Source organism: Miniopterus natalensis, chromosome 2 (genome assembly GCF_054644295.1).
Source record: "Miniopterus natalensis isolate mMinNat1 chromosome 2, mMinNat1.hap1, whole genome shotgun sequence".
Taxonomy (NCBI): Eukaryota; Metazoa; Chordata; class Mammalia; order Chiroptera; family Miniopteridae; genus Miniopterus; species Miniopterus natalensis.
In genome coordinates, this window is record NC_142082.1 from 138,475,042 (window position 1) to 138,499,294 (window position 24,253).

General features: G+C 35.6%; 1 protein-coding gene and 1 pseudogene across 1 annotated transcript; one reads left to right on the top strand and one right to left on the bottom strand.

Moving 5' to 3' along the window:
- Positions 1-2,155: 2,155 nt before the first annotated feature.
- OR10A7 (olfactory receptor family 10 subfamily A member 7) lies at positions 2,156-3,106 on the bottom strand. The gene has a single exon (XM_016214345.2). The coding sequence runs from the start codon at positions 3,104-3,106 to the stop codon at positions 2,156-2,158; it is 951 nt and encodes a 316-aa protein (XP_016069831.2).
- Positions 3,107-10,193: 7,087 nt separating this feature from the next.
- LOC148093842 (olfactory receptor 10C1-like) lies at positions 10,194-11,144 on the top strand (annotated as a pseudogene).
- Positions 11,145-24,253: the final 13,109 nt, after the last annotated feature.

Below are 24,253 nucleotides of genomic sequence, written 5' to 3' on the forward strand. Positions count from 1 at the left end.
ACTAATAGAAAACCATTGCAATAAAGTCTTGTCAGATGGTCACTGAATTTAGTAACATTAATTTAAAATATATATGATTTAAGCTAAAAATAAAATGGCCCCTTCAAATAAAGGATTGGATAGAGATACATACATATATATTATGGAATAATACCCAGCCATAAGAAAAAATGAAATACTGCCATTTGTGACACCACAGATAGACCTTGAGAATATTGTGCCAAGTGGAATAAGTTAGTCAGAAAAAGATAAGAACCATATGATCTCACTCATATGTGGGATGAAAACTGAAACCTATAGACACAAACAACAGTGTGGTGATTATCAGAGGGAAGGGGATGAAGGGTAGTAAAGGGTAAAGGGGGATAAATATATGGTTACAGAAGATGATTTGACTTTGGGTGGTGGGCACACAATGAAATATGCAGATCATGTATCATAGATATATACACATAAAACCTGTATGACCTTGTTAACCAATGTCACCTCAATAAGTTTAATTTTTAATTGATTAATTATAATTTTTTAAATGGCCATAAGTAGAAAGATTTAAAAGAACTGATAGTTCTAATCCAAAATTCTCAATATAATCAATGGATACAAACCTCAGGAAATCACAATTAAATTAAAATAGTCATCACAAATTGCAAATTTCTGATTATTTTTAAATTTTCCAGCCTGGCTGGGCATGGCTCAGCGGTTGAGCATCAACCTAGGATCCAGGCAATCGGGGTTCGATTCTAGGCCAAGGTACATGCCCAGGTTGCGGGCTCAATCCCTAGTAAGAGATATAGGAGGCAGCCAATCAATGACTCTCGTCATTCATGTTTCTCTCTCTCTCTCCCTCTCCTTTCCTCTCTCTGAAATCAATAAAGATATATTTAAATTTTCCTGAAAATTGACAAAAAATAATGGAGGGTGGTTATTGTTTAAATAAAATCTGTTCAATTAAGATAAACATTGGCTAATGAAGACTTAAAACAACAGATATTATATGTAAATTGAATATTCAAACCAATATATCCTTATGCTAGTGAAAATAAGATTTTCCAAAATTAAACTTGACTCAATCTCACTTGGCCTTGAAGACCAAATTCCCATATAAGTGGGGCTTTACCATGATGAACATACAACTAGATATTTTTAAGAGGTTAACATATTGGATTTCAAGTTCATTGTAGTCTGGATTCAAATTCACATGGTCACCTTTTAATAACTCTTTGCCTTGTCAAGTTACTCAAACATTCTGATCCTAATTTGTCTTTTATGAAAAACAAATTTATAATAGGATCTATCTTTTGAGTCGTTACAAAGGCATTTTTTAAAGGCAGTGCCTCAATAAATCATGTTGGTCGTTATCATTACTCTTTTGCTTTTACTGCAGTGTCAAGCAAATGTTTGTTGTTTAAATTCTAAGAGGAAATAGCTGATGAATAAAAACTAATAGCTGATTTAGCCAATGATCAAAAAAGTCTACAATCTTGTCACCAAACATTAATACTAAGGCAATTTTATTAAATAACCTCATTTAAACCAGCAAATATAAAGAATTTGCACCATGAATTCTTGGCAAATACAAAGCTCCACCTTTCAATATATCTTTTAAAACCCACTTAAAGCACATCACATAATTGACCTTTGCACCATATTAGCTACATAACTTTTTCATCCTGATCTGTGCCCCAGAAGTCTTCTATTTCAGACATTCTTGCCTTCTATCTCAGATTTGGTTTGATCAAGAACAAGCACCCACAGTAGATTTAAGAGAAAGTAGAATAAGGCTGGCATGACGGTCTTCCTCTACTAAAGAATGGAGCTCCTGGTGGATGGCTTTTTCTTATAGTTTTAGCATTCTCCAGGTTCCACTTAAAACTCCTTCTCCTTGCCCCTTCAGGTCAAGAGATAGAATTTCCATCATTTGAATTGTGTGACAGTTATCTAAATCTGCCTCCCAATTGTTAATTAGTCCCCTCATAAGGATTCTCTCATTTATCCCAACTTGAGACTACCGTCTGTTTCTTGCTAGTACTCTAACTGGACACCCGTCACAGTGACATTGACAAAATAAGAGCAAATATTCCCTTCCTTTTAAGCTTTTGTTTGTGGGTTCTGCTGCCCCTACTTTGTTTAGAAACATGCTACACAATAATAGAACTCAAAACACATCTAACTTCTGCAAGACTTTTCTAGTGAATGTCCTCTTGACTGCTCCCTTCACTTCATTGTTCCTTAGGCTGTAGATGATGGGGTTTAACATGGGAGTGATGACAGTATAAGACAATGACACTAATTTCTTGCTCTCTGGAGACTGGTTAGATTTGGGCCGTAGGTAGGTCAAGCTGGCTGTTCCATAGAAAAGGAAAATCACAATGAGATGTGATGAACAAGTGGAGAATGCCTTCTGGCGACCAGTAGCTGAGGGCATCCTCAGGATGGTTGTGATAATACGGGTGTAGGAGACCAAAATGAGGGAAAAGGGAAACATAATAAATAGCAGTGTGGAAGCAAGTGCTTGCATTTCATACATGGTTGTATCCTGAGTGACTAGTTTTAACACTGGGGGACCATCACAAAAAAAGTGGTCTACAGTGTTTGGCCCACAGAAAGGAAGGGCCATCATCCAAGCTGTCTGTAGCATAGAGACAGGAACACCTGACATCCAAGAGCCTACAGCCATCCACAAGCATAAAGACCTATTCATTATGACTGTGTAACGAAGAGGGTTACAGATGGCCACAAAGCGATCATAAGCCATCATAGAGAGGAGGAAACATTCAGAGCTGCCAAAGAAGAAGAAGAAGTACATCTGGGCACCACAGCCTACAAAAGAGATGATTTTCCTTGGGGACACCAGGTCTACCAGCATCTTCGGCACCATGACCAAGGTGAAACAGACTTCAAGGAGTGATAGGTTCCGGAGAAAGAAGTACATGGGTGTTTGAAGCGCAGGATCCACACTGGTAACAGTGACAATAAGGAAGTTGCCCAACAAAGTGACAGTGTAAATGATGAGGAACAAAACGAAGAGAGAAACTTGCATCTCAAGGTTGTTTGTAAAACCAAGAAGAATAAATTCAGTGACTCTGGTGTGATTTTCACAAATCATATCTTAGACTAGTTTCTCTCTACGAATCAAAGTATGTACATCAAAGGATATTCTTAAAAGATAAATATAATCTCAAAAATATCAATAAAATCCATACATACATCTCTGTTTTCAGTTGTCTTACCATTCTATTTCTCTGAAGCGGAGAGAATATTTACAATAACTAATTGCTTATCACCTAAGTGAGTTTTTCTTTCAACAGTGGTCATAGTCTGCAGTTCATATTCTTCATCAGAGACATGCTAGTTTTCAGAATTAAATAGAAAGAGTTAGACAGAAAATAATTAAAATAGAATCATCTACTAACTTTATTATTATATTATTTTATTTTAAACTATTATATTGAAAATAAATCCAGGTTGCAAAAAGATAAATTAAGGGCTGGTTTGACATTTCTAATGCTTGATTATATAAGTTAAAAGTTTCTACTGAATGGGATGTGTTTAATACCATCATCCACTATATACATACATATATACATATGCATGCACACACATATATGTACACATGAGAGAAACAGTAAATAAAGATAAGTAAACAAATAAACATATGTAATGATTTGGGTGCTCATTTTGTCTTAATTGGACTGCTAATTTATGTGATTTTTTAATATTGTTCCTTGAGCCATAATTTGACTTTACTAAGCCCCCATTTCTCATTATACATATAGTCATATCATTTGAGTTGGGCTTTAAAAAAACAAACTCTGAACCAATAAGACTTGCAAAAGAGAAGTCCTCCTTCTAACAGTGATTTCAATTCCCATCCATCAAAATAGATGTTTCCCACTGTGTGTGACTTTGTTAAATTAACACTTATTAGATAGAGCCCAGAGGTGTAGGATGGTAAGCCAGGGTTCAACAAAAGATCACAAGAGAAAGTGAAATAGAATTGATCACAGGTCCTAAAGGAGCTACATGGAATACCTCAAGGGGCCAAATGGGGAAGTAAAGGCAGGGTGTGGGACAGTACTTGGGGCACATGCATTTATTAAGGTACTTTGGAGCTCCCTGACTAAAGCTGGATTGGTCAATTCTAACAAAAAAAAGTGGGATTTTGGTATGCCCCCCATGGGTTTTATCTAAGGGGTACACAAGGGGAAGACTCTGGGAAGTAGGAAAGACTGTTTAGCACAAAGACAGTTGAGGAAGTCTTGTCAGAAACTTAACATTGACTAATGACTTTGCAGGCTGTTATCTAATATATGCATTCAAGGGAGGGGCTAATGTCAGTGCAAGTGAGTCCCACTCCCTCCCCTGCAGGCCACTTGGCTACACAAAATAGATGCAAAGTCAGCATTATTATGCAGTGGTTAGCTGAACTCTCAACAGTCAATTATCTCCAAACTGCACAGTTAGAAGTGGAAGCTAGTCATTTTTTATTGTGTGCCCAGTAAAAATCCAATCATAAAGCACTAATTCAACTATTACGAGCTCAAAACTATACCTTATTTAGAGTAAATTATTTTTAACTAAAAGTAGAATTATACAAATATTTTCTGTACAGGTCTTACTTAGCAATAGCATATCAAACATTAGCAATCACAGAAAGCTATGTTGAAAAAATAATTATTCATAATGCTACATTGTACCTGAGATGAATGATGTCTCATTTTTTTAAATGTTGGGGTTAGGTAAATATTGGCTCAGTTATTTTATAACACATTTTTCAAATTTAATTCAGAAACTTTATAGTCAAAATTATATTTATAATAGATTTACCCTCTGAAAATAAAAAACTAAAAACTCATAGCTTATAGATCCATACTGAAACAAGTGATCCGTATTTTAATCTTACTCTTAAAAATACGTACTTTGGTAAGATCTCACCTATTTATTTTGTTTATTGGAAGTTCTCAAACCAATGTCCTCAATAGCAAATGAAAGGAACTCTGGTGAGCCCAAGCTATCATGCCTTTAGAAGTCTCAAAATATATTAGGTAACAGATGTTCTAGTGATTATGGCCATTACCCTCTCACCACAATTGCAAAACCTGCTTCAGTACCATTCTTATCATCAGTAATAGCAACAACATTATTATTCCTGATATATTTAGCAAAACTTATAAAATGCTTCATATGCATTATCATGCTCACCAGCCTTTTACAGCAATTCTAAACTTGTTATGGCTCTAAAAATACTCCATCATTTGTCTTGAGAAATAAAAAGAATATTAGAGTTGATAAAGGTATCGAGAACATATTGCAGGCTAACAATGTTTAGTGTATCCCTAAAATGCCTCAACCACCACTGCTTCTCAGAGTTCTGATACTGATGTGGCATAAAGCAATGGCTGGTCCTTCCTTGAGTGATCAAGGTCTATAGTACCATCCATGGCCTTCAATGTGAAATATAATAAGGCTATCCAAGAAAATTGTCAGTTTCCTTATTTTTTTATAGTGTTGTACATTTCTACCTTGCCTGAGTACATTTAATTTAATAAAATTTTGTAAAACTAGAGGTGTATAGTGTCACAAATTAACCTCCAAATATCCTTCTCGGTCTTTCTAAAATCCTAAAAAAACTGATTACTTTGCATATATCCTCTAAAAAGGGAGATTCCTCAGCAATGGTGTTGCAATAACTACCACAGATTTATACTGATGTTTTTTTAATTAACATGTTGCATGGAATTTTAATAATTTAATGATATTTACTTAAGTCCTAATTTAGTTACCTATGTCCTAATGAGGCCAAAGAGTTTTTTCCCTTCCCATTAAAGAGGCCAGCTTCAACATTTTCTGAGAAAATAGCCTTTAGCTCTCATTTGAGCCAGCTCGCTTGCAAGTATGTGTTTTCTCATTAAATACTTATGGATCAATCCAATTACATCAACAGTATTTAGAATAGAACGTGAAGCTAAGATCATCACTGTTTCTCTAACTGAAATAGCACAATAATAACAATAAATAAAAATTAGTAAAAATTGGAGAGCAAAGAACCCCAATATCTGAATTGAAATACCTTATATGGTTATAATCTAAAGCACTTCTTAAATCACAGCTAATTGTTTTCTGATACTCTTTTCTCCTGTAATCTAATGCTTTCTAGAGAGAACAAGGTCCTCATTATTTATTTTAATTTTAATAAAGCATAAAGTTGTTCCTTTTTAATAATTAAACAAGTTTTTATATTGATTTTTCTTAAGTTGTTCTTGTTATACACGATGCACAGATAAAACTAGTTTTTTAAAAAACTGAGGAAAAAATAAATTGTAAAGAAATATATGAATATATCTTACCAAATAAAACTCCATATTTCTTCTTTAATTAGAAGTTTAATGATTTTTGAAAGACAAGTAATATTTTGTAAGAATTGTTCATTGATCTATAGATTATCTCAAACCTTCAGAATTAAACAAATGCTGTAGGCAAACTAATCTGCTTTGCCTTGGCACTAAATGGTTGATATATTTTAGTAATAATAAAAGTGTTACTGGCCTTGGGGAAATGATCCCTGGGACATTAGAAGGGACTACTGTTAATTAAACAACTTTTTTTATTTCATAAGGAAGAATACAGAATTTTAATGGATGTCTATATTTTCTTTAAGTCATAATGACTATAATTCAATATGTGTTTCTCAATAACAGATATTTTGTGGTAGGTCTATTGGACACAATGGTCAAGTCCCTTGGGATTACAACTATTAATATGTGAAAGCTATATGAGGAACATAGGTTTTCATTTTCTTTATAAGAGATTTGTATTTTTTGTGAGATATATTTTTATCCAGAATTGATGAGAAATTTGTACCATGCCCTTAAGACATGTGATTTTGAATTCCATTTTTAACTAATTTTTAAAATTTTATTATTTTAAAATATATTTTTTTAAGAACAATATTTTTAAAATTATTAAACACAAGCTAAGTTGGTAATTGCATGTATTTTATTATTGTCTTTTACTTTAAATAGTTTGGCTATTGGTTTATTTTACTATGAGAACATTGCAACAGTTCCATGGAAGCAGTACTTCATATTACCTAGCATGATTAATATTATAAAAAGTAAGTAATTTTCTTCCTTTTTAAATCCTTGGAATATTTTTATAATTAATTATTTTTTAAATCAAACTTATAGGGGTGACATTGATTAATAAGATTATATAAGTTTCAAATGTACATTTCTATGATACGTGATTGATATATTGCATTGTGTGCCCTGGGATTTTTTATCCTTGGAATTTCTAAAGCTATTTTAATTTAGTAATAGAGGCCTTTGTGAGGAGCAAGTGGTCCCAGCACCCACACCAGACGAGAAGTCCTCACAACTTCGGGCTGTAAAAGCAAGCGGGGATTGTGGTTGAGTGACACAGAGGCTGCTGGAGCCCCAGGCAGCTCCTCTTAAAGGGCTGGCACACAGACTTATTCAGACTCATTCCCTCTGAGCTCCAGTGCTAGGCAGCAGCTTGAAAGGATCCGGGGACATACGGGGAGGAACTAAATTGTCTGGCATCAGGGCAAGAGCTGGGAGACAGCTTTCTCCCAGACAAAAGTGCTAGCAGAGGTCATTGTTCCTTTGCTAAGACCTCCCCGCCACAGTGCCAACTGGCAGTCGCCATATCTCAGTCTCCATCAACCTGGCCCACACAGTTTGCCAGGCCCTGGTTGCTCCCTCAGACCCCACCCTGCCCAATTTGCAGTCCTACCCAAGCTGTTTGCAGTGGCTTTTCCCTATGAATGGCCTGTCCTAGCTCAGGCTTCAGACTTGACTAAAGTCTCTCAACCAGCAGTTGGCCCCAGCATTCCCTGTACTTCTCAATAAGTGGCCCCAGGCCCAGCACTAGCAGCAGCTCGCCAAGGTTCACAGCCTGGCCTTTCCCCAGAACCTCCAGGCCCAACACAAGCAGCAGCCACCTGCAGATCTCTCTGCAGCTCTTGCTGAGCGGCCCCAGGCAGGGCACAGGCAGTAGCTGACTTTGCACCTCAGGGAAGACCCCAGAGCCAGTGCACCCGGCGGTCAGCTTCAGACCACACGGGACCACAACCCTACCACCTCCAAGAGCAACACAAAGGGCAGACTCAGAGGGCACCAGAGCCCCACTGAAGCAATTCCTGCTCCATGGGGGCACCGCCTGCACAGCAGCTCTCTGTCAGTTAGAACTGAAGGTCAGATAAGGAGCTTCCCAGACAAGAGAAAGCTGAAGGAGTTCATCACCACCAGACCAGCATTGCAGGAAAAGTTGAAGGGTCTTCTTTAAGAGGAGGAGGAGGAGGAGGAGGAAGAGGAGGAGGAGGAGGAGAAGAAGAAGAAGAAGAAGAAGAAGAAGAAGAAGAAGAAGAAGAAGAAGAAGAAGAAGAAGAAGAAGAAGAGAAGAAGAAGAAGAGGAGGACGAGGAGGAGGAGGAGGAGGAGAAGGAGGGAGAAGAAAAAGAGGAAGAGGAAGAAGAAGAAGAAGAAGAAGAGAGGAGGAGAAAGAGGAAAAAGAGAAAGAGGAAGAGGAAGAAGAAGAGGAGGAGGAGGAAGAGGACAAAGAGGAAGAGGAAGAAGAGGAGGAGGAGGAAAAAGAGGAAGAGGAAGAGGGAGAAGAAGGAGGAGGAGGGGTAGGGGGAGAAGGAGGAGGGATTAAAAATATGAACAATAAAACAGCAAAATCTATCAACAATTGAATCTAAAAACCAAAATAAACGAACAAAAAATCTAATGAAGAAACTGATGAATAAAATAGAACCGGAGGCATGGAAACATGGAGCAGACTGAGGAATCTTGGAGGGAAGTGGGGGAGGGAGGGAGAGAAGAGATAGACCAAAGAACCTACAGGCACACACACTACCCACGGACACAGACAATGGGGTGGTGACAGCCTGGGGCGGGGCAGGGTCTGGTGAAGGGGGAACTGGGGAGAAAAATGGGAGACATCTGTAATACTCTCAACAAAAAGATTTTTTAAAAAGAATAAAAAGAAAAGAAAAGGAAACTGCATTCTGCTTGCAATGGAGAGCCTTGAAAAAGAACAAGAATATTTTTATTTTTTGAAGACTAACAAAAATAACTTTTATATTTTTTAACATTTATTTTAATTAATTCCATTGGAAATTTAGAATTTCTCTCATCAAGCCTATTTATTTACACAGCTAACAATTTAATCATAGATAATGAATAAAGTGAATGTATGGAGCCTGCTTTGTGTCCTGGACTGTGCCTATTGATACCACAAAGTCCTGAGCAGTCACTGTCCATATGAGGAGCTTAAAGAAGATTATTATGCCAAATATCCATAAAGTTCAATAATTAGCATAATAGCATAATGAAAGTCCCTTAGAAACTTTTAGTTTTGAATATCAAAGCTTAAGTGATGTAACTAACAACAATAGATTATCTCTGGAAAATGTATTTAAAAAATGAAAACCCAATTGTACATTGAACACTCACTGATGTTTCTGAACAAATTTCTCTTGAGACAAATATAATTAAGCCATAAGGTGGATGTAATCTCTGGTCTATAGTCAGACTAGAAATACTGCTGATTCCATCACCACGTCATAATTTGGAGTCGAGGTAAATCTAGACACCCAACAAGGAAAAGAAAATTTACCTGTGGTTCTAGGTATGTTTTCCTACCATAAATTCCTGGAAAATTACATTGAGGTTGTGGAAAGAAGATTCCGTTAGCTTGAGTTTCCCTAGTTTTTAACTGTTTATTCATTGGTTTACTCTTTTCAAATCAAAATGCATAAAAATATGTATGAAAATTAATACATAAATGACTGGAAATACACTCCCTTCCAGTCGCTTAAGGAAGGCTGTGAAATTTGGAAGACCAGAATATAGCACCTCTATACACTTAGGTTTTATGTGACTCCTTTACATGCCTTTATATGTTATTTACATAACAGCCTATGTATATAAGAATATCAAAAAGGTAAAACAAAATCATAAGATTCAGAATTCAAAATCAGGAAGAAATACTGCATTCATTTTAATTGGGCAGTTATTTAGAATGTCTTAGCAAAAGGAATCTAGTATGCAGGGTCTCATGGCAGACCATTGATCCTAGGAAAGCTCCTTTTTCTAAGGGGAAATTGAGACCTAAGCTAGATGACTGGATTCCTTTAGGTGGTATCTGACCCCTCTGTTATCTCCACAGATGTCTGGCTCTGAGCCTATGAGTGGAAACCAATCCCCCTGCACCAGATTCACATTTGTGGCTTTTTCCTCTCTAGCAGTTACAGCCTGTGCTCTTTGTTGTGTTCTCAATCATTTACTTGTTTACTGTGGGTGGAAACCTCATCATCATCTGCCTGATCTGGGTCACCCCTTCCCTGCACACTCCCGTGTATTTCTTCCTGGTTAACCGCTCCTCCCTGGAGATGTGCTGTGTCACCAGTGTGATGCCTCAGATGCTGGTACACCTGCTTATGGAGGTCAAGGCCATACGTGCAGGAGGCTGTGCAGCTCAGATATACATGTTTACCATCTTGGGACTGACAGAATGTTGCCTTCTAGCAGCCATGGCTTATGACTATCTGTTACCCACTGCGTTATGCTCTCCTAACGGGCCCTCAGGTGTGTTTGAAATTGGCTGCAGCATCTTGGACCACTGGGGTGGTGGTGGAGTCAGTCCAGATTACCTGGATCTTCACTCTGCCCTTCTGTGGAACAGGAAAGATAGACTCAGCACTTTTTGTGTAACATCATGCCTGTAGTGAAACTGGTTTGTGTGGATACCTCCCATAATGAGATTGTGACATTTGCTGTCTCCATGTTCTTTATCATGAGTCCCTGTTTCCTCATTCCGTGCTCCTCTGTGTGCATTTTTGTGACCATCTTGAGAATCCCTTCAGCAGCTGGCAGACGCAAAGCTTTCTCCACCTGTTCTTCTCATATCCTGGTTGTTTCTCTCTTCTAAGGCACCTCCTTGTTCACTTATCTCCAACCTAAGACTGCACGCACTCCAGAAACAGCCAAAGCAACTGCACTCAGGTACACAGTGGTCACACCGGCTCTGAATCCCGTTATCTATACCCTGAGCAACAAGGAAGTGAAGGAAGTCTTTCGAAGGCTAACACGAAGGAACTCTCTTAGACAAGTGGCCTAAACCAGCCATAGTAGAAGAAACTTACACTATTATACCAAGAGGTTAGCCAAGGTTTTATGATCCCTCTACTGATAAATATTATCATTAAAGTATTTATAGCATAGCAAGCAGGAAACAGTTGGATCCGTTCTACATTTTTCTTTTCATTTCTATTTAACTTTATTGTTGAAAGCATTACAAATGTCCCCTTTTGTTCCCCATCGACCCCCTTCTCCCCACCAAATATGTTTAATCAAAAAGTAACTATGCAGTAGGACTATTAAATAGTTTATCATTTATCCAATTAATAATATTCAATCAACATAATTACTGAGCATTTCCTGTGTCCTGGACACCATTCAGTTTTTTCTTCTACAATGGTAATGGGATTAAGGTTAGTATGTTTCGCACCATTTTACTAAGGAGAATGAAATGTTCTTCTTGTGGAAAAAACTAAAATTTAATAGAAAGTAATTAATACATTTTTGGTGTCAAATATAGGCTGTTAGATTTAAGTTCTTAAGTGGAATACATGCTTTTAATTACTCTGGTCTCTATACATCTTAATAATCATGCATCTGAAATAATCAATGTTAATAAATACTGATGAGTGATGTATACTGTAACACTGCAACACAGCTCTAACTATTTAACTTGTAAATCCAGTGAGGGACCCTGATTATTTATATAATATATATATTAGGTATATATATGGTATGTATATATATATTTTTTGCTAGGCCAATGACAAAAATATGACAGTCACACAAGTTTCTATTGAATTTTAAAATTATGATTATTTTCCTGCCTTCCTCTGTATTGAATACATAGTATTGCTTTGTTCAAATTATCATTCTTCTTAAATCATCACCCAGGTCCTAAGTTTTTCAGAATAGCAATGGTCAGAATCTGGAATTTTTGTCAATAGAATTACAACTGTAAAGGACATACCTGGGGATTTTAAACTCAGAGACCAAACATCATTGCAAATGGAAGCTGAACAAATATATTCATTTCTTGTGACTAAACAATATGAATGTGTGTTCTCTCCTATTGGGAAGAAGTGAGTGTTTATGATTGTACATGAGATACTGTGATAACCTTAGATGAGAAGCCTCATAAGAGTAGAATAACTGAAGACTCTGTAGGCAATACCTGCGTAATAGCAGCGCCTCACCCCTTCCAAAGCTGTCTCTTAGTTGTCTTTGACACACATAACAAATGCTTCATATGCAAGCATGTGGGCATGTGCATGCACACACACACACACACACACACACACACACACGAGTCCAATAGCTGCCCGTCATCACAGAGTTTCTGATCTTCTACATTGTTTTGCTCTCATTTTAAAATATTCACTGCTCTGCAAAACCACTTAGAGAAGCTTTGCTGTTGTGACATTACCAAACTATTAAAAAATCTGTGCTTGCACCAGAAATAGAATTTCTGGATGTTCTCAGCCTTCAGTTCTCCAGGATTCCAGGATGATGCTGAATTCCCAGGAAAAAAAAAAGCTGAAATAAATCTCTTTACCAAACTTATATGTTGTTTTATTGCTTGAGCTTCAAAGCAGTTATTTCCCAAATTAAAAGTTTAAAGAACATTTTCCATACATATCACAAGAGGCAAATCAATATTGTTGGTTTAAAAGAATGAGGACAGTTTACAAAAAGCAACCTCAAAAAAAGCCCTATTGTAAAATTTATGGAAGGAAAGGGATGTGTACAGATTTTGAGTTTAAATAATAAATAGTTATGGGCACCAATGAGATGCTTTCCAGCACATGCCTACTTCTCTAAGACTTGCCCAGTGCTCAGGTCCCCTATTTAACACTACTTGACATCACTTCCACAGCCCAAAATGATTTTAAGTACCAGAAATCTCCAGCACTCAGACCTTCAAAATGAAAAACGAAAAGATATTAAAATATGTTTTAAATTGACTATTTCCTCTCCTTAAAAATCCCCCTCTCCAACAAATATCCCTTTTCATCTAATTAATCCACATTCTTCCTTCAAATCTCAACTCAGTAATTGCCTATTTATAAAAGCTTTCTTCTATCTCTATAACTATGTCTTTTCTTCCTATTACATATTTTGTGACATTGTCTAATTTTCCTTGGGTCCTAAATTTCCTTTCCATATGTACAGTGCCTGAATTGTACATTTAATTATTTTTCATTAATATATGTCTTTTCAATAATTGTAGATTCCTGAAGGTAAGCACATGCCTATTTATTACTATCCCCCAGAACTTAATTCAGAGCCTGATAAGGATAGGCATTTAATTAATTGTGAAAATATTAATAAGTAAAAGAATAAATGACACAGTTATTTTTTAAGATTTTAGCTCATTCGAGGTATTCAATTATATTTCTTCTTCAAACTGCTTGCTATTATTACCCCACAGATCTTGTACTTTTCAGATCTCTTTTAATGTTGTTAGACAACTCAACCACTGTGAGCATATAGGCTAGATCTTCACCTCAAGCTACCTGCCCTTACATGAAAGTGGACAGTGATACGTCAAAGATTTGTTTGGTACCTAATATATGCCAGACATTGTCCTGAATGCTTTACAAAGTCTATCTTCTTTATATCTCACAACAGGACTGCAGTGAGAATGCTATTAACTCCATTATAAAAATGAGAAAACTGAGGCACAGAGAAGAAAATAGAAGAAGAGAGTAAAGATAAAACGCATTTATGGAATATTCATTCAGGCGCTTGGTATTATTCCACTTAACCACACCCCAATCCCAAAACCAATTAATTAATTTGTATTTTTATTCTCAGAAATTTGATAGGGAATTAGAAATATATAAAATACGCAAATTATACATTTTCTTGACACTCTGCCAGCCATGGGTTAGAGGAGAGAAATCTATTCTAAATACATTTTACTGTGTTTTTGTTTCTACATTCTAGTAATCCTAATGTGTGAGAGACATTTTCTAAATTTTGATCTCAGCAACTATTATCTCTTTGCTTTGTTTCTTGTTGGAGAAACACACCTTCCCAAACCTCAAACTTTGCGTTAGCATCATAGAACATGGGTGGGCATGTGATCAAGGCCTCACAGAAGAGATTGGCTCAAAGTTTTATACATGACTCAGTAAAGCCCAATCAAACTAACTCTTGTATTTTCCCTTAAGCAAACAAGAAAAGGGTGATATCTTTTCCATTAAATTTTAACTTGGGGATATGTAACTCTGGAGCTCCTGAGGGCTATATCACAAAGAATGAGTGAATTAAATATAATGTCAATGGGAGGAAAACACTACCTAGAGCTGCATAAATCTTGAGTCATGATGACATATAGGCTGATGAATCCAGTAATACACTGCGATTTTCTATTGCATGAGATGATAATGCCTTCCCCCTTCTATCATTTTCTTACATCATCCTGACATGAGGTGCTCCCTACCAGTAATGGAAAAATCCTCAATAATTCAAAAGCCATTTTAACTGAAGTTCTAGAGATTTAGACATGGCTTCTCTTCTGGAAAAGATTAGTTATTGCCATAGATTCTTCTTTTAGTCTGACAAATCCTTATATGGTTTGTATGTTCAGTGGTTTTCCCTCTATATTTCACGAAGTTCAAATAGATTTTAACAATGCCGTATTTAATCAAATAAATATAGTACATATGTATCCTTTAAGAGCAGTTCAAGAATAAATTTCTTCAACAAATATTATTCCTACATTATAAAATATTTCAGAGTCATCCATTTGTTTGACAAGATTCCCAAGGATTTTAATATTATGAGGTTTTTCTATTGTCTTCAAAAGGAAGGGGCTGGACAAATTATGCAATGCAAAATAATCTTTGTAACCAGATCACCTGACTCAAGAGAAGTTTCCCAAATACATGAGCCAAAGTATATGATATCCAGACTCCTTTCAAGAAAGATATACATGCACTATCATTATGTTTTAATATTTGAATTTTTAAAAAATAATGTTTAAATAAAACAAAAAATAATGTTTCCTCAGTTGCTATATACAGTTGTTACTAGGGGAAAGTAGATGCTAAATATTTGTTAATAATTATTGATTTGTCTAGCAACATTGATTAATCTGGCAACAAAGATAATAACCCATATTAGAATTTTGTATACTTATAAGTTTTTACCAAATTATGCATGTTTTCAATATAAACAACACAGTCACTCAAGTTACTAATGGCTGATTAAAAGCCTTATAAGAAAGGCAGTCTCATATACTATATTCATATCCTACCAGTTAAAGAAATTTATTCCGAGGCTGTTTATTTTACTGTATAGAGTTAGAATGAATGTTGACTGGCTATTTGAAATGTTCCATAGCAGTGTCATCTGGTGGACAGAATTTGTAGTGATTGTATGTGAATGTCTTATTTGGACATTTTTACCTTGTAAAAAAAATATGAGTCTATGAGGCTTTTTTTCTTTTTGTTTCTGTTTTTTGTTTTGTATTGTTTTGTTTTGTTTGCTTTATCTCTTCACCCTTTTCATCCAGCCCTGAAACAGTATGGTGATTACCAGAGGGAAAGAGGGGTGGGGGGAGGTGGGAGAGAGTATAGAGAAAATAAATGGTGATGGAAGGAGACTTGACTTGGGGTGGTGAACACACAATACAATATACAGATAATGATTATGGAATTGCACACCTGAAGCCTCTATAATTTTATTGACCTATGTCACCTCAATATATTCAATAAAAAGTAAAAGGAAAAAATATCTGAGGCTTTTTAGTTCTCAAGATAATGTGATATATGCAATTTCATTAACATTATTACATTTATTAAAGTTATTTAAAATTTACCCAAAGAAATAGAATCATTCCCTCCGTTGTTCTTTCACTCTGTTTTATGTGTATACCAAATGAAGAACATGTCACACACGACTGATTTTTGCCACCTAATTCTATTATTCTCTATAGCATTTATAACTCCTGGAATATCTTTCCACAATAATTTATAAGCTGCTTGGAAGGGGAGATGGCTACTTTTTTTTAAAAAATCCTCTCCTGAGAAAATTTTTTCCTTTGCTTTTCAGAGAGAGTGAAAGGAAGAGAGAGAGAAACATCAATGAGATAAAGACACATCTATTGGTTGCCTCCAGTTCAATCCCTCCAGCTGGGGATTGAGCCTGCAACCTAAGAATGTGCCCTTGGCCAGAATCCAACCTAGGAGCCTTAAGTCCTCAGGCTGATGGTCTACCTCTGAGCCAAACTGGCTAGGGAGAGATGGCTACTTTCCACTCTACATTGATGTCATGCATCAATAATTTCCACAATATTCAATCCAAGAGGTCCACAAACTGTATCTCCATCCTTCAAAGAGGATCTAGATAGCACTAAATAAATATTTTTAAATAAACAAATGAATGAGTCTTTTTCTCAATTCTAAGTGTTTCCAGGTTTAAAACAGTAGAGCAAGTTCATAAGGGCGGATAAGATTGCTATGTTTGGCCATGACACTTAGGGTTTGTCATTAGGGAAGGTGAATATTATACAAGGATATTGAAGTTATTATCATTACATATTAAAAGGACTTATAAAAGAGATTTGTTCTCAAAGATGAAAAGGGTAGAACTAAAACAATGGGAGGAAGTTACAGGAAAACACTTTCCTGTTCAGTATGAAGAAAACCTCTAGAAGAAGCAGAGCTTTTTGAGAATAAAATGGATTGCTTTCAAAAACATGAAATTATCAACCAAAGAAACTATTTAAGTGTATCCTAACTGGTTATTGATTAAAGAAGTATATAGATAGGATTCATTTTGAATTATTTCTTGCATTAAATTATTTAAGGCATTTATGACATAAATAAAAATATATTTTGCATGTGAAAGTATTAAACACTAAAAGAAGGTATCTACTAATTAAATCTCCATTGTCTTCCTCCTTCCTATTCCCACCTTCTATCTTTAGGTAGGGCATTTTCCATCTTTAAGGGATTATTCATATGCATGAATAATATAAGATACACAACTATAATTGAACATTTCTTTAAGAATAATTTCTGTCTCATAGTTATCAAACTATCATCAAAACTAAAATTCTCTTATTAACAAGAATAGCTATCTACTTTAGGGAAAATCCTTAAATTTTAAAACACTACCTCTCTTACTTAAAATAAGAAATCTTCCATGTCTAATGATATGAGATTCTGGAAAATGTAAAAGAAACATTTTAATTATTTCATGTCTGGAATTAGCCCCAATTAGAAGGTGTACAATGATATATTTTTGATCAAGAGCTCACATAGTGCCTAGTTTTCCTTTTCTGAAGATATACGTATAAAGACTCTATTGCATTGTTTTAGGTAGCTTACAGACATTTATTATTCTCACCATTTCACTCTCTTCTTTCATATTTACCAATCTTAGTCATCACAATCAGAGAATTTCTCTCCAAATTATCTTCCCAGATCTATTCCTAACTCTTGTGGGTGAAAAGAGGAAAACTCTTTAAAGATGACTGAGTATAATAGATGTCTTTGGGAAGACTTGGACAAGGACTTTTTTGGGTTTTTTGGTAGCCATTACTCAAATTCTGTGTATACTTCATTGTTATTACAGTTTCCTTGTGATATGATTTTTATATTTAATTGATATCAGTCCTAGGAGCATTAATGATGAAGTTAAATCATTAATATATTGTGTGGCTATTGTTGTTAAAAGACTGGCTAAGAATAGTGTATCATATAACATAGTTTCTAATATAGTTCAAAACAACTACTCAGTCTAAACAACTAAACAATAGCCTTGAGGTTATAGGTGTGTGTGTTTGTGTGTGTATAAATATACATATAAATATATTCTTTCAGCTCTCCCAATAAAAATTTGGAGCATCTCAAATAAATTGTTTAATTGTATTTTGCCATTCAAACTAATTTTAAAATATATATATACTAAAATTCCAATAAATTGGATAAATTATCATTTTTCATGTGTCTACTAGAAGTACGAGAAACTGGTTCAAATTTGTGTGTGCATGAGGGAAACTGTTTAGAAAAAGAGCTCTTCATTTTTTTCTTGTATCCTAGGTTATGTTTATTAAACCTCATTAATAATATAAGATCACTATTTCTACTGAAGTAATAATAAATGTAAATAAAATTTAAACTAACTTCCAGTGTTTAAGGAATATAAGATTTAAGCTGGAAGCTATAAGTTACTCTTTCAAATAGATTTTTATTTTTTTAAAAAGATGTGGTCAAAAACATATAATTCCTCATTGAAGGAGTCAGAGAATAGTGTTTGCATATATATTAAAGTTACTTTTAACTTATGGACCCTGGAAACCACTCTAATAATATTGGCATTCACCCCAGAGATTCTTGTGAATGCATACTTGTGTGTCTGTGTGTATATCACAAGTATGAAACCTTAAGGAAACATTTGTGTCTGCATCTGCATTTTTTTACAATTAATGTACTATTTAAAACTATTTCAAGCTTGAGTTGCCCTGTAATCTCCTATTCAGGGATTTCTTAAGGTTCTTTCTAATTTTGTTCTTTGACTAAATTCACTTTTTAATAGGGCCCAATGAAACTGATTAAAGCTGTGAGTTATTTTACACGGTTTTATTTAAGATAATTCATAGCAGGCTACAAAAGTTTCATTCCACCAGTGGGAATTGCCTCGTTGCCCTGGTGTAACCTATAGCTAATTATGGCAAAACCAGATCAATTTTTATAAGGAAGTGTAAGAAATTAGCTGCCCTACATTCCAATTGTACCTTGAGACCAATGTGGTCGCATCTTCTCATTAACTTCATCAAAGGCATGATTTTATTTCTCTTGGGTATCTCCCTAACTGGCACACTTAACTCTGAAAACAAAGTATTATTGTAGGCATCCAGTGGGAATCATGCTATTTGGAAACTGTCAGAACAGAACTGGCTCCAAACATGGTACCCTGAGGATGACTTCATTTTTAATTAAAAATATTTGTATAAATATTCTCCAAGGAAAAGATGATTAGTAGCAACAATAGAGGAGTGCTATGTGAGTTTCTGATTGGTTCCCCAGGGTTTACTGCATTAAAGATGTAAATTTCTTTTGATTATGAACTCCAGAAGTCATATTAAATGCTTTAGATGTAAAAGATACCTTAAAGGGACTTTGTCTTCTTACATAATTAAAATTTTATGCTTCTCAAAAAAATAATCAGAAAATTTCCTCATCAATTATACAAATTCTCATCAATTATACAAAAATATATAATTTTCTCTTATCTAATATAAACATGGGTGAAGTATTGTGAAAAATATGAAATTTGCAATAAGGAGAGTTGGATTCTAGTGGTGAATTGGTATCAATAAGAAGTGTGCACATAGGCTATCATTTTATGTTTGGGGTATTTCTCCTTTAAAATTCTTAAGAATGCCAGTCTTATACTGCAGATATTTTAAAGACCAAATTTTTAAATATATGCAAATTTATTTATACTCCATTTCCTGTTCTGTTGCCCAGACTGAGCCACATGCAACTCAAAAGACCAAGTACTATCATATTTTAGAAAAGTAAAACAAACATCTAAAATGAAATTTCTCAATATCTTTAATATACTAACTTTATAATCCTGCCTGTCCAACACAAGTCATCATTGTATGCCTTCAAAAATTACTATGTTTTTCTTCTTTACACTATTTCTTCTTCAATCCATAATAGGGAAATAATAATTTAATTAGAAATTGAAAATAATAATAAAGCATCTAGAAAATTCACAAATAGCTGGAATTAAATAATATCTTACAAAGCAAGGTCAAAGCAAGAATAAAAAGAAAGAAAGAAAGAAAGAAAGAAAGAAAGAAAGAAAGAAAGAAAGAAAGAAAGAAAGAAAGAAAGAAAGAAAGAAAGAAAGAAAGAAATTCTAGCTGAGTAAATCTTACCCTGAATGGTTGTGAAAAAAAATCAAAATTACTGACATGAAGCTAAAGCAAGGCTTAAAGGAAAACATATAGTGATGAATGTATGAATAAGATAACAAAAAGTCTGAAACAATTATTTAAGATTCTACCTTAAGAAACTAGGGAAATAAGAAAAACCAATATGCAAAATAAACAGTAGAAAGGAAATAATAAAGATAAGAGGAGAAAGCACTGTGATTTAAAAGAAAAACAGGAAAAAAGCATAAGGAGAAATAGTATCTACAAAAGTGTTTATGTGAAAACATAAATAAAAATTAATAAAACTCTAGCCAATTTAAAATGAAAAAAATGGACACAAATTAACCAATATCAAGAATAAGAGGGCATCAGTACAAATTCACATATATTAAGAATTATTAAGGAATATTATGAAGACATTCGTGCCAAAAATTCAATGACATAAATAAAATTTTTAAATTCCTTAAAAGACAAAAACCTCCCAAGTTTACTCAAAAAGAAATAGATACAAAAATCCTCAACAAGAGACAAGCAAATGGAATTCAGCTGCATATTAAAAGGATTATATACCATGACCAAGTGTGATTTATTCTTGGAATGCAAGGATGATTCTACATATGAAAGTGGATCAATGCAACACTCAATATTAAAAGAATAAAGGGGAGAAAAGTATGATCATCTCAATTGATGCAGAACAAGCATTTGACAAAATTTAATATCTCCCATGATAAAAAAACACTCAATAAACTATGAATAAAAGCAAAGTATCTCATCATAACAAAGGCAATATATGAAAAACAAGCATGCTTAATGATGAAATTTTACTTAAAGATGAGAAACACTGAACTCTTTTCCTTTAAGATCAGGAGTAAGACAAGAATGCCCACTTTTGCCAATTCCATTCAACATAGTACTAAAGTCTTAGAAAGAGAAATTTGGGGGGGGGGGGGACATCCAAACTGGAAAAGGAGAGGAAAAATGATCTCCGATTATGGTTGGCATGAATTTTTATGTAGAAAATCATAAATATTTCATACTCAACATAATAATCTCCAAGTCCATCCATGTTGTTGCAATAGGTGAGATTTTCTTTTTTTAGGGCCTTGTATTCTGTTGTGTAAAAGTACCACATCTTTTTCATCCACTCATCTACTGATGGGCACTTGGGCTGTTTCCAGATTTTAGCTATTTTAAATAAGGCTGTATTGAACATAGGGGTGCATATATTCTTTTGAATTAGTGTTTCAGGTTTCTTAATATATATTACCAGAAGTGGGATCACTGGGTCAAAAGACAGTTTCATTTTTAAATTTTTTTAGGAAACTTCAAACTGTTTTCCACAGAGGCTGCACTAGTCTGAATTACCACCAACAGTGCATGAGGGTTCCCTTTTCTCCATATCCTCTACAGCACTTGTTGTTTGTTGATTTATTGATCATAACCATTCTAATAGGTGTGAGGTGATATCTCATTGTGGTTTTAATTTGCATTTCTCTGATGATTAGTGACATTGAACATTTTTCATATGTCTACTGGCCATCTGTATGCCCTCTTTGGAGAAGTGTTTATTCAGGTCCTTTGCCCATTCTTTAATTGGCTTGTTGGGTTTTTTGGTGTTGAGTTGTATAAGTTCTTTATGTATTTTGGAGATTAACCCCTTATCAGATATATCACTGGAAAATATGTGGTCCCTTTCAGTGGGTTCCCTTTTCATTTTGTTGATGGTTTCTTTTGCTGTGCAAAAGCCTTAAGTTTGATAAAGTCCCATTTGTCTAGTTGTTTCACTGATATCAAATTATACTACAAAGCTATTGTAATCAAAACAGCTGGGTACTGGCATAAGCACAGGCATATAAATCAACAGAACAGAATGGAGAGGCCAGAAATAAACCTACACCCTTATGGTCAATTAATATTTTACAAAAGAGGCAAGAACATACAATGGGGTAAAGACAGTGTCTTCAATAAATGGTGCTGGGAAAATTGGACAGCACCATGAGAAAAAAATAAAACTAGACCACCAACTTACACTTTACACAATAATAAATTCAAAATGGATAAAAGACTTAAATGTAAGACAGGAAACCATAAAAATCCTAGAAGAAAACGTAGACAGTAAAATTTCAGACATCTCTCATAGCAATATTTTTGTCAGTATATCTCTTGGTGCAAGGGTAACAAAGGAAAAAATAAACAAATGGGACTACATCAAACTAAAAAGCTTTTTCATTATTCTACTTATGGCAGTTTTTCAGTAAAGTCTTCAAGAGGGTTAATAAGCAGTGTCATCACTGGAAAATATACTCTGGTTTTTAGGTTAGGCAGACACAGTTAAAATGCTACCTCTGTTTAAGTAAACCTTGAACCCAGAGTCCTCATTTGTAAAACTGGAATCTTCCTTCATAAGAGGTGTATGAATTAAATGACACAGTATGTATGAAGTGAATGGGACATAGGTGGTACTCCTTTATTTCATTCGACTCTCCTGCGAATAAGATAGCTGTTTCTATTTTCTCAATGACATAAACTGGAAGTAGGTAACAATTATCTACATTCTGAAAAGAGAAATTTTAAATCCCCATATTTACTGCAGCACAGAGAAATTATGTTAACAGCAAAGTCATATTTAGATTTTCACCTAGTTATATTGACCAGCTCCACTGCTTCTCCTTACACACATACACACAGAGACAGAGAAAATGAAAATACACACATATATATTCTTGTAACAGGTAATTTCCTCTCTACTTTGGTAACTAAAAATTGAAATTTTGACCTTTAGTTGACATTTTCCAGAGCATTTTCATATACTCTTTTGGTTATTATCTTTGTATTGTATTCATTTTACTCTTCTATCTTTATTTTCACTTTGCTTCAATTTACATTTTGGCCTATTGTCCTATCCTATCCTATCCTATCCTATCCTATTCTATCCTATCCTATCCTATCCTATCCTATCCTATCCTATCCTATCCTATCCTATCCTATCCCATCCCATCCTAATATATTGATCTTTATTAATGTTATACTACTATATCTTTTATTGTTAGTTTCCTCAAATAATGTTTGGAATAAGATTAAGAATAATTATATATGCAAAAAAAAACTGTTATTAATCCACCACTGACAATGTTCTGGGCAAAATTTAAGAGACAAAGATTAGAGAAAATTTCATATGATCCTGACACTGATTATTCAGACAGTTTCCTGGTGACTTCTAACTTGAAGCATTTCATTCTTTTTCAAACACAGCTAACTTAGTTATGTCAGCAATCATTGCTTTGTATCAAAAGCCATTAGAAACCATTTTACTATTTTTTTAAATGATACATCATTAGCAATCCTACCAGTTCCATATTCAAATAGATATTGTCTTTCAGGAGAAACAAGATGGCTGCATAGGTAACAGCTGCACCCGCCGCCTCCCGCAACCACATCAAAATTACAACTAAAATACAGAACCACCATCACCCGGAGCCTCCTGAAACCTGGCTGAACAGAAGCCCCACAACCAGGGAGCTGAAGGAGCATCGAGACCGGGAGGAGGGGCGGAGACGCGGGCGGATCGGGGCTGAATCGCAGAGACGCGGCCAAGGGGCACACACCCGGTGCCGCGGTTTAAACCCCGGAGGGAATCTCGGCGGTGGGGGTTTCCCGGAGGAGTGAGGGGTCCCAGCCCCACAGCAGGCCCCCAGCCCAGGGCTCCAGGGCCGGGAAGAGACGTCCCCACAACTCCGGGCTGTGAAACCAGCGGGACTGTCTCTGAGGGTCGCGGAGGCTGCTGGAGCCCCAGCAGCTCCTCTAAAGGGCCCGGCACGGACTCACTCGGACGCTCCCTCTGAGCCCAGCGCCGGGCAGCAGCCTGAAAGGACCCGGGACACTCGGGGAGGAACTAACCTGCCTGAGATCCGGGCGAGAGGTGGAGGGCGGCTTCCTCCCAGGCAGAAGAGCTGGCGGAGGCCATGGCTCCTTTGGCGAGTCCTCCCCCCACACAGCCGGCAGGCAGGCGCCATGTTTGAATCGCCAGCACCTGACTCACACCTTCGGCCCCGCCCCGTGATTCCCGGAGGCCCAGCCCCTCCCCACCTGCAGCTGGTCCAGGCCATTTCCAGGGGCTTTTCTATGCAAGTGGCCTCTGGAGCCTCATGCTTAGGACTTTCCTAAAATCTCTCAAACGAGTAGCAGCAGGCCCCATACAGCTTGATAAGTGGCCCCAGGCCTGGCACTAGCGGCAGCCTGCATTGGCT